This window comes from Oncorhynchus gorbuscha, linkage group LG14 (assembly GCF_021184085.1).
Source record: "Oncorhynchus gorbuscha isolate QuinsamMale2020 ecotype Even-year linkage group LG14, OgorEven_v1.0, whole genome shotgun sequence".
Lineage (NCBI taxonomy): Eukaryota > Metazoa > Chordata > Actinopteri > Salmoniformes > Salmonidae > Oncorhynchus > Oncorhynchus gorbuscha.
Window position 1 is genome coordinate 2,960,748 of NC_060186.1, and position 11,908 is coordinate 2,972,655.

The 11,908-nt window shown below is 43.9% G+C and overlaps 1 protein-coding gene across 1 annotated transcript in view; it reads left to right on the forward strand.

Moving 5' to 3' along the window:
- Positions 1-9,447, forward strand: part of LOC123995973 (leucine-rich repeat-containing G-protein coupled receptor 5-like) — a 124,117-nt gene extending 114,670 nt beyond the window's left edge. The window contains exons 15-17 of the mRNA XM_046299625.1: positions 5,847-5,983; positions 6,171-6,245; positions 7,811-9,447. Coding sequence (XP_046155581.1) covers positions 5,847-5,983; positions 6,171-6,245; positions 7,811-8,886 — 1,288 coding nt within the window. The 3' untranslated portion in view covers positions 8,887-9,447. The remainder of the gene's footprint in view (positions 1-5,846; positions 5,984-6,170; positions 6,246-7,810) is intronic.
- Positions 9,448-11,908: the final 2,461 nt, after the last annotated feature.

The window sequence follows — 11,908 nt, forward strand, 5'->3', positions numbered from 1 at the left end:
TGAGATCTGGAGACTGGCTAGGCCACTCCAGGACCTTGAAATGCTTCTTACAAAGCCACTCCTTCATGCCGGGCAGTGTGTTTGGGATCATTTGTCACGACTTCCGCCGAGGTTGGCTCTCCTGCCCGTTCAAGCGGTGCTCGGCGGTCGTCGTCACCGTCCTATTAGCCACTACCGATCCCTTTTCGGTTATCTGTTGGTTTTGTCTGATTGTTTTCACCTGTGTGTTAGTTAATTAGTATCTGTATATAATGTAGGTTGTCCCGCCCTTGTTTTGTGCGGGATTGTTTGTTTTTGACATTTCGTTTCGGCTGTCGGTGTTTTTGTGTTTTATTTCTCCGGTTTGTCTTTTATTTCCTGTTTTGGATATTTTTCACCCTGTTTGTATTTTGGGTTGTCCGTGTTTATTGTTGTTCACCGGAGAATAAACCTCTATTCACTATTTGCTCTCTGCGCCTGATTCCACCCACCTTGACTAGTCGTGACATCATTGTCATGCTGAAAGATCCAGCCACGTTTCATCTTCAATGCCCTTGCTGATAGGAGGTTTTCACTCAAAATCTCACGATACATGGCCCCATTCATTATTTCCTTTACACGGATCAGTCATCCTGGTCCCTTTGCAGAAAAACAACCCCAAAGCATGATGTTTCCACCCCCATGCTTCACAGTAGGTATGGTGTTCTTTGGATGCAACTCAGCATTCTTTGTCCTCCAAACACGACGAGTTGAGTTTTTACCAAAAAGTCCTATTTTGGTTTCATCTGACCATATGACATTCTCCCAATCTTCTTCTGGATCATCCAAATGCTCTCTAGCAAACTTCAGACGGGCCTGGACATGTACTGGCTTAAGCAGGGGGACACGTCTGGCACTGCAGGATTTGAGTCCCTGGCGGCGTAGTGTGCTACTGATGGTAGGCTTTGTTACTTTGGTCCCAGCTCTCTGCAGGTCATTCACTAGATCCCCCCCGTGTGGTTCTGGGATTTTTGCTCACCGTTCTTGTGATCATTTTGACCCCACGGGGTGAAATCTTGCGTGGAGCCCCAGATCGAGGGAGATTATCAGTGGTCTTGTATGTCTTTCATTTCCTAATAATTGCTCTCACAGTTGATTTCTTCAAACCAAGCTGCTTACCTATTGCAGATTCAGTCTTCCCAGCCTGGTGCAGGTCTAAAATTTTGTTGCTGGTGTCCTTTGACAGCTCTTTGGTCGTGGCCATGGTGATGTTTGGAGTGTGACTGTTTGAGGTTGTGGACAGGTGTCTTTTATACTGATAACACGTTCAAACAGGTGCCATTAATACAGGTAACGAGTGGAGGACAGAGGAGCCTCTTAAAGAAGAAGCTACAGGTCTGTGAGAGCCAGAAATCTTGCTTGTTTGTAGGTGACCAAATATTTATTTTCCACCATAATTTGCAAATAAATTCATTAAAATTCCTACAATGTGATTTTCTGGATTTTTTTCTCATTTTGTCTGTCATAGTTGAAGTGTACCTATGTTGAAAATTACAGGCCTCTCTCATCTTTTTAAGTGGGAGAACTTGCGCAATTGGTGGCTGACTAAATACTTTTTTGCCCCACTGTATGTTGAAGAGGGTGGGGCTTAAGCTGCATCCCTGTCTCACCCCACGGCCCCGTGGAAAGAAATCTGTGTGTCTTTTGCCAATTTTAACCACACACTTGTTGTTTGTGTACATGGATTTTATAATGTTGTATGTTTTTTCCCCCAACACCACTTTCCATCAATTTGTATAGCAGACCCTCATGCCAAATTGGATTCTATGGATTACATTGAGAGGATTTCTGACATGCTGTTCCTTCTTTTTCCGTAGTGTATTTCTGTATTGTTTTAGTGATTCACCATAGTGAAGGTGTAGACTCAGGTTTTCCATAGTGTATTTCTGTATTGTTTTAGTGATTCACCATAGTGAAGGCGTAGACTCAGGTTTTCCGTAGTGTATTTCTGTATTGTTTTAGTGATTCACCATAGTGAAGGTGTAGACTCAGGTTTTCCGTAGTGTATTTCTGTATTGTTTTAGTGATTCACTATAGTGAAGGCGTAGACTCAGGTTTTCTGGATCTCTGTGTTTTTGGTTGGACAGGTTTCTCCATTTCTTTCTTAGATTGTTGCATTCTTCATCAAACCATTTGTCATTGTTGTTCATTTTCTTCGGTTTTCTATTTGAGATTTTTAGATTTGATAGAGAAGCTGAGAGGTCAAATATACTGGTAAGATGTTCTACTGCCAAGTTTACACCTTCACTATTACAGTGAAACATTATGTCCAGGAAATTGTCTAGAAGGGATTGAATTTGTTGTTCCCAAATTTTTTGGTAGATTTCCACACTACTTTCCTTCCATCTATAGCATTTCTTAATATTATTTAGTTCCTTTGGCTTTGATGCCTCATGATTGAGCATTGCTCTGTTCAAGTAGACTGTGATTTTGCTGTGGTCTGATAGGGGTGTCAGTGAACTGACTGTGAACGCTGTCAGTGGACTGACTGTGAACGCTCTGAGAGATTCTGGGTTGAGGTCAGTGATAAAGTAGTCTACAGTACTACTGCCAAAAGACAAGGTATAGGTGTACCTACTGTAGGAGTCCCCTCGAAGGCTACCATTGACTATGTACATACCCAGCGTGCGACAGAGCTGCAGGAGTTGTGACCCGTTTTTGTTGGTTATGTTGTCATAGTTGTGTCTAGGGGGGCATGTGAGGGAGGGAATGCTGTCACCAACAGGGAGGGTGTCAGGTTCTTGTCCGGTTCTGGCATTTAGGTCGCCACAGACTAGTACATGTCCCTGGGCCTGGAAATGGTTGATCTCCCCCTCTAGGATGAAGAAGCTGTCATTGTTGTGTCTAGGGGGGCATGTGAGGGAGGGAATGCTGTCACCAACAGGGAGGGTCCCCTCTAGGATGAAGAAGCTGTCATTGTTAAAGTATGGGGATTCTAGTGGGGGGAGGATATAGGTAGAACACATGAGGACATTTTTCTTTGTTGAGATCATTTCCTTTTGAATTTCAAGCCAGATGTAAAATGTTCCTGTTTTGACCAATTTAATAGAGTGAGTTAGGTCTGCTCTATACCAAATTAGCATTCCCCCTGTCTCTTCCTCATTTCACACCTGGTAGTTTGGTGGCTGTGACCACCAGCTCTCTGTAACCTAGAGGGCAACCAGTGGGTCCGTCTCCTTTATACCATGTTTCTTGTAGGATGACTCTCTCTCTCTCTCTCTCTGTCTCTCTCTCTCTCTCTCTCTCTCTCTCTCTCTCTCTCTCTCTCTCTCTCTCTCTCTCTCTCTCTCTCTCTCTCTCTCTCTCTCTCTCTCTCTCTCTCTCTGTCTCTCTGTCTCTCTCTCTCTCTCTCTCTCTCTCTCTCTCTCTCTCTCTCTCTCTCTCTCTCTCTCTCTGTCTCTCTCCGTCTCTCTCTCTCTCTCTCCTCTCTCTCTCTCTCTCTCTCTCTCTCTCTCTCTCTCTCTCTCTCTCTCTCTCTCTCTCTCTCTCTCTCTCTCTCTCTCTCTCTCTCTCTCTCTCTCTCTCTCTCTCTCTCTCTCTCTCTCTCTCTCAATTCAATCTCTCTCAATTCAAACGTTTTAACATTGAGTTTTAATGACTCCAACCTAAGTGTATGTAAACTTCCGACTTCAACTGTATCTCTCTCTCTGTCTCTCTCTCTCTCTCTCTCTCTCTCTCTCTCTCTCTCTCAACTCAATTCAACTCAATTCAAGGGACTTTATTGTCATGGGAAACATGTGTTAACATTGCCAAAGCAAGTGAGGTAGATAATATACAAAAGTGAAATAAACAATAGAAATAACAGTAAAAAACAACAAAAGTTAAAAACAGTAAACATTAAAATGTCATATTATTTAAAATATACAGTGTTGTAACAAGGTACAAATTTTTACAAATGTAAATAAGCATAAATATGGGTTGTATTTATAATGGTGTTTGTTCTTCATATCACAAATCGTGCTGCTGTGATGGCATAATTTGACCCAGTATATGGGAGTTTATAAAATATTTGTTTTCATATCTGTGTATATATATATATACAGTATATAAATGTATTTACAATGGTGTTTGTTCTTCACTGGTTGCCCTTTTCTTGTGGCAAATCTGCTGCTGTGATGGCACACTGTGGAATTTGACCCAGTAGATATGGGAGTTTATCAAAATGTGATTTGTTTTCAAATTCTTTGTGGATCTGTGTAATCTGAGGGAAATATGTGTCTCTAATAATCAGTTTCCACCTCATTTTTGTACAGTGAGCACATAGCCTGTCTTCTCTTGAGAGCCATGTCTGCCTACAATAGCAAGGCTATGCTCATAGTCTGTAATAGTCAAAGATAAAATGAATAAGCATAAATAGTGGGTTGGTATTTACCACTGGTCCTTTGTTTAGGGCTTTCTAGTTTGCTCTGTTGTTTTGTTCATTTTTCCAATGTGTCAAGTAATTATCTTTTTGTTTTCACATGATTTGGTGCTGTGCTGTTGTCCTGGGGCTCTGTAGGGTGTTTGTGAACAGAGCCCCAACCAGATATGGGAGTTTCTCAAAATCTCTCTGTAGGTGATTTGTTTTTGGGAATTCTTTTTAGTGGATCTGTAGAATTGAATGGCTCTTTTCTGGATTTGGAAATTAGTGGGTATCTCTAATTCTGCTCTGCAGGCATTATTGGTGTTCACGTTGTACACGGAGGATATTTTTGCAGCTTCTGTTTCTCACCTCATTTTGTCCCACTTTGTGAAATCTTGTTTGGCCTGTCTTCTCAACCATAAAGATTTTAGCCAGATCCATGTCTGCCTATGTCTGGTCTCTTTCTCCAGATCCTAATTGGTATGTTGTATGTCTGGTATGTCTCTCTCATCTCAAAGATCCTAATTGGTATGTTGTATGTCTGGTATGTCTCTCTCCAGATCCTAGTGGTCAGGTATTCTGCCTAATTGCTGTGTACTCTCTGTGTAGATCCAAATAGCATTCTGGTAGTTTGCTCTGTTTTTGGTATGTTAATTCTTTCCAATGTGATCCTAATTGGTAATTATCTTTTCTCTTTTCTCAGATCCTAATTGGTATTTGTATTCTGGGTCTCTCTCTCTCTCTCCAGATCCTAATTGGTATGTTGTATGTCTGGGGCTCTGTAGGTATGTTGTGTGTCTGTATGTTTCTCTCTCTCTCAGATCCTAACAGAGCCCCAGATCCTAATTGGTATGTTGTATGTCTGGTATGTCTCTTCTCCAGATCCTAATTGGTCTCTGTAGGTGATGGCTTTGCTATGGTATGGTTTGTGGAATTCTCTTCCTTTGGTATGTTGTATGTCTGGTATGTCTTCTCTCAGATCCTAATTGGTATCTTTTCTGGTATTTTCTCTCCAGATCCTAATTGGTATGTTGTATGTCTGGTATCTCTCTCTCCAGATCCTAATTGGTATGTTGTGTGTCTGGTATGCATTAGATCCTTTGGTATGTTGTATGTCTGTACACGGATCCTAATTGGATATTTTTGTCAGAATTCTGCTCTGCAGATCCAATTGGTATGTTGTATGTTTATCCCATTTTCTCCAGATCTTGGTATGTTGTATGTCTGGACTCCTCTCCAGATCCTAATTGGTATGTTGTATGTCTGGTATGTCAATCCTAAATGTTGTATGTCTGGGCTCTCTCTGATCCTAATTGGTATGTTGTATGTCTGGTATGTCTCTCTCTCTCCAGATCCTAATTGGTATGTTGTATGTCTGGTATGTCTCTCTCTCCAGATCCTAATTGGTATGTTGTATGTCTGGTATGTCTCTCTCTCCAGATCCTAATTGGTATGTTGTATGTCTGGTATGTCTCTCTCTCTGTAGGGTGATGGAGCTGCCCTATGCCTTCCAGTGCTGTGCCTTCGTCTCCTGTGAGAAACACTCCTCTCCCTGGGACAGAGACACTAACCACAACGGGAGGGACGACTTCGGGAGGAGGGAGGGCATCTTGTCTAACCAAGGTGTGTTCTCAAACAACCCCAGATAGTACACTGCCCCCATTAAAAGGAAATGGGGATACCACTTCAGATCCGTGTTGTAAGGATACATGGTGTGTCGCTCATATGCCTCCTGACAGAAACAGTGACTCATTTTCAGTTCCTATGAAACGTCTTGATAACCTGGATATAACCTTTGATTTGATTTAAGACCACGAGGACTTTCTGTTGGACTTTGATGATGAGCCCAAATCCCACCACACTGTCCAGTGTTCCCCATCACCTGGTAAGGCAACACCCCCCCCCCCACCACCCTTCCCCCTAACATGGTTCATACATTGACTTGTTGAATGATTTATTGATTGAGTGATTGAATGATTTATTGATTGACTGGTTGAATGATTTATTGATTGACTGGTTGAATGATTGACTGGTTGACTGGTTGAATGATTTATTGATTGACTGGTTGAGTGATTGACTGGTTGAATGATTTATTGATTGACTGGTTGAGTGATTGACTGGTTGAATGATTTATTGATTGACTGGTTGATTTGACTGGTTGATGGTTGAATGATTTATTGATTGACTGGTTGATTGATTGACTGGTTGAATGATTTATTGATTGATGGTTGAGATTGACTGGTTGACTGGTTGAATGATTTATTGATTGACTGGTTGATTTGATGGTGAATGAATTATTGATTGACTGGTTGAATTATTTATTGATTGACTGGTTGAATGATTTATTGATTGACTGGTTGAGTGATTGACTGGTTGAATGAATTATTGATTGACTGGTTGAATTATTTATTGATTGACTGGTTGAATGATTTATTGATTGACTGGTTGACTGGTTGACTGGTTGAATGATTTATTGATTGACTGGTTGAGTTTGACTTTGATTTATTGATTGACTGGTTGAATTATTTATTGATTGACTGGTTGAATTTTATTGATTGACTGGTTGAATGATTTATTGATTGACTTGTTGAATGATTTATTGATTGACTGGTTGAATGATTTATTGATTGACTGGTTGAATGATTTATTGATTGACTGGTTGAATGATTTATTGATTGACTGGTTGAATGATTTATTGATTGACTGGTTGAATGATTTATTGATTGACTGGTTGATTGATTGACTGGTTGAATGATTTATTGATTGACTGGTTGATTGATTGATTTGAGTGATTGACTGAATGTTGATTGATTTGACTGGTTGATTTGACTGGTTGATTGATTGACTGGTTGAATGATTGATTGACTGGTTGATTTTATTGATTGACTGGTTGATTGATTGACTGGTTGATTGATTAACTGGTTGATGATTGACTGGTTGATTGATTGACTGATTTGACTGGTTGATTGATTTATTGATTGACTGGTTGAATTTATTGATTGACTGGTTGATTGATTTATTGATTGACTGGTTGAATGATTTATTGATTGACTGGTTGAATGATTTATTGATTGACTGGTTGAATGATTGATTGATTGACTGGTTGATTGATTGACTGGTTGATTGAGTGACTGGTTGATTGTTTGATTGATTGACTGGTTGATTGATTGACTGTTTGATTGATTGACTGGTTGAATGATTGACTGTTTGACTGATTCACTGGTTGATTGATTGACTGGTTGAATGATTTATTGATTGACTGGTTGATTGAGTGACTGGTTGATTGAGTGACTGGTTGATTGAGTGGCTGGTTGATTGAGTGACTGGTTGATTGAGTGACTGGTTGATTGAGTGGCTGGTTGATTGATTGACTGGTTGATTGATTGACTGGTTGATTGAGTGGCTGGTTGATTGATTGACTGGTTGATTGATTGATCTGTCTTCCCCCAGGTCCGTTCCGTCCTTGCCACCACCTGTTTGGCAGCTGGTTGATCCGTGTTGGTGTGTGGGTCATTGCTACTCTCTCCCTGGTCTGCAACACACTGGTGATGGTCTCCATCTTTCTCTCCCCGTCCTTCCTGTCCCCTGTGAAGCTGCTGATTGGCCTGCTGGCTCTGGTAAACAGCCTGATGGGGCTGTGGTCTGCCACGCTGGCCACCGTCGATGCCTTGACCTTCGGCAGCTTCGGCCGCTACGGGGCGCGTTGGGAGAGCAGCACGGGCTGCAAGCTGACCGGCTTCGTCTCCATCTTCGCTTCTGAGACCAGTATCTTCTTACTGACTGTGGCCGCCCTGGAGAGGGGGCTGTCGATACGGAGAGGCAAGGCCGCCGAGGGGAAGAGTTCGACGGGCACGCTGAGGCTGGTGGCCGCCTTGTGTTTCCTTCTGGGCCTGGCTATCACCCTGCTCCCCCTGCTGGGGGACTACGGAGTCTCCTCCATCTGTCTCCCCATGCCCTACGAAGAGCCCTCCTCTCTGGGCTTCATGGTGGCTCTAGTCCTGGTCAACTCCCTATGTTATCTCATCATGACCGTCACATACGCCCGCCTCTACTGCAGCCTGGAGAAAGGAGAGCCGGACAACCTGTGGGACTGCCCCATGATCCGTCACGTGGCCTGGCTGCTGTTCACCAACTGTCTCCTCTACTTCCCTGTAGCCTTCCTCTCCTTCTCCTCCCTGCTGAAACTGCCCTCAGTAGGGCCTGAGGTGGTGAAGTCAGTGCTTCTAGTGGTGGTTCCTCTCCCAGCCTGCCTCAACCCTCTACTCTACGTCCTCTTCAACCCTCACTTCAGAGAGGACCTGGGCCTGCTCCACAGAAGGACTCGCGGCGCCCTGCACCTCAGCAGACCTCGCCGACTCAGTCTCGTCTCGCTCAACTCGGAGGACGCAGAGAAACAGTCATGTGACTCCACGCAGGCCCTGGTCACCTTCGGGGTGTCAGAGGAGGAGGAGGAGTCTAGGGGGGCGGGGCAGCAACCCAGCGCCGAGGCACACCACCCTCCGATTTCCTTCATCCCCTGTCGCTAGGCAGACTAGCGTTCAGGCTACACTGTTTTTACTCCCAGGGCTGCAGGGCTCTGGGTTCTACCCCCAGTACCCCATGCCCTAGATCAACCCCCTACACACAGACACAGACTGTGTTAGAGCAGTACATGTAGCCAAAGAGGAAGGATGAAGAAACAAGGCCACTGCTACATGGACAAGAACAGGACACAAAATGGCCGCCATGGCTCTCCTCTGAATCAGAACTGTAATATAGAGCTAGATAGACTCCCATTGTCCTGGTTTTCATATCTGTCTGAATCAGAACTCTGATATAGAGCTAGATAGACTCCCATTGTCCTGGTATTCATATCTCTCTATCTGAATCAGAACTCTAATATAGAGCTAGATAGACTCCCATTGTCCTGGTTTTCATGTCTCTGTATCTGTCTGAATCAGAACTCTAATATAGAGCTAGATAGACTCCCATTGTCCTGGTTTTCATGTCTCTGTATCTGTCTGAATCAGAACTCTAATATAGAGCTAGATAGACTCCCATTGTCCTGGTTTTCATATCTCTCTATCTATCTGTCTGTACAGTACCAGCTATGTGTAAATCCCAGCCTGGCAGCTTCATCAGAACTGTCTCTGGTATTCATATCTCTCTATCTGATGCCGGACAGCTGGTTTTCATGTCTCTGTATCTATCTGAATCACAACTGATTATGTTATGAACACAGTTATGAACAGTTTCCGATCATCATATGTACAGCAACACCGTGGCTCTTCTCTCTTTTAATGAAGGTACTTGACTCTTGTCCTGGTTTTCATAATATCTGTCTGTAGGCCAGGATGAGGGATGAGGAACACAGTTATGAACAGTTTCCGATCATCATATGTAGGAATGAAGAGGAAGGAGGGAGGAGGAGGAGGAGGAGGAAGAGGAAATTCCACACTGCATCTCTATGCTTTCATTTTTATTTCCGATAGATCTCTAAGATAAAACACATCATCTGAGTTTAAACATCCTCTCTGACAGTTATATAATTACAAGCGGAGTTTGTGAGAACAATTCGTAAGGTGTGTGTGTGTGTTGTGTGTGTGTGTGTGTGTGTGTGTGTGTGTGTGTGTGTGTGTGTGTGTGTGTGTGTGTGTGTGTGTGTGTGTGTGTGTGTGTGTGTGTGTGTGTGTGTGTGTGTGTGTGTGTGTGTGTGTGTGTGTGTGCATGTGTGTGTGTTGGGTCTTGTCATCTATCGATACTTGGTGTTAAAAGTGTGGTGACCTTGTGAGATTACACCATCTAAGACTGCCATGTCACAACATTCTCCTTCAGCAACAACGGCACCAATTACATTTGGTCACATATGCCACACTGTGTGTGTGTGTGTGTGTGTGTGTGTGTGTGTGTGTGTGTGTGTGTGTGTGTGTGTGTGTGTGTGTGTGTGTGTGTGTGTGTGTGTGTGTGTGTGTGTGTGTGTGTGTGTGTGTGTGTGTGTGTGTGTGTGTGTGTGTGTGTGTGTGTGTGTGTGTGAGGTTGCACTTACGTGCCTGTTCATTTGTGTACATTATACTGTGACAATCTGTTTTCCTTGTTTAGAATATGCCAGTTTGTTTTAAAGTAAGGTTTGGTGTGTATTCGTATTTGACCCAACTATTTAGTTGTAAAAGTTTTCCCCCTATTTAGTGAGTTGTTGCTTTTAGACTGTTTTATCGATGCACCGTTACCATTTAGAGTGATGACAACACAGTATATTACATCTTTAGTTGTGTTTATCATTTAACTACGTCAATCACCAGCATGCATGATTCTCCTCCATTACCTAGTGACTAGAGCACGTACCTGGGGGAGGAGGGGAGAGAGGGGAGAGGAGTTGAGAGGAGAGGAGGGAAAGAGAGAGGAGAGAAAGAGAGAGGAGAGGAGTTGAGAAAGAGAGGGAGAGGAGAGAAAGAGAGGGAGAGGAGTTGAGAGGAGAGGAGGGAAAGAGAGAGGAGAGAAAGAGAGAGGAGAGGAGTTGACAAAGAGAGGGAGAGGAGAGAAAGAGAGAGAGGAGAGAGAGTTGAGAAGTAGAGGGAGAGGAGTTGACAAAGAGAGGGAGAGGAGAGAAAGAGAGGGAGAGGAGTTGAGAAAGAGAGGGAGAGGAGAGAAAGAGAGGGAGAGGAGTTGAGAGGAGAGGAGGGAAAGAGAGGGAGAGCGAGAGGAGAGAAAGAGAGGGGAGAGGAGAGGACGGGAGAGAAAGCGAGGGAGAGGGAGAGAGGAAGATTCTTATTCATGTGTTTTAGAGGTCAGAATGAAAACAGGACAGAGACGTCTTGTGTTCTGCCTCTTTGTTCTTTGGCATAGCGGCAGCATAGCAGCAGCAGGGTGTTAACCTGGATAGAGGTACCAGGTCACCGCCTTCCAGGACTGAACCCTTTCCAAGGAGCTGGCTCGCTCGTGAAATGAAATATCACCGGGACGAGGGTCAGGTCAGAGCGGCCCGCGTTCTAGTTCACCCCTTTCCTCCGTTCCTCGTTCTGTTGTCTTCTTCTACTTACTTCCTCTGCTTTTTGCTAACCGACTACTAATGCCAAACATCAGCGGCCTCTCCAGACAAATACTTGGATCTGAGAGTAGCAAGGTTTAAAATCCCTCTGAGGCCATTCCTGAGGTATCTTCAGAGCTCAGCTCCGGGTTGTCGACCTCTCTTATCCTCATCCCGTCTTTCTTCTTCTCAACCAGGAGAATGACCTCATGTCTGGTCCACCGTCAAGCTCTTTTTCCTCTCTTCATCCTCTCTCCCTCTCTTCATCCTCTCTCCCTCTCTTCATCCTCTCTCCCTCTCCTCATCCTCTCTCCCTCTCCTCATCCTCTCTCCCTTTCTTCATCCTCTCTCCCTCTCCTCATCCTCTCTCCCTCTCCTCATCCTCTCTCCTTTTCTTCATCCTCTCTCCCTCTCCTCATCCTCTCTCCCTCTCTTCATCCTCTCTCCCTCTCCTCATCCTCTCTCCCTCTCTTCATCCTCTCTCCCTCTCCTCATCCTCTCTCCCTTTCTTCATCCTCTCTCCCTCTCTTCATCCTCTCTCCCTC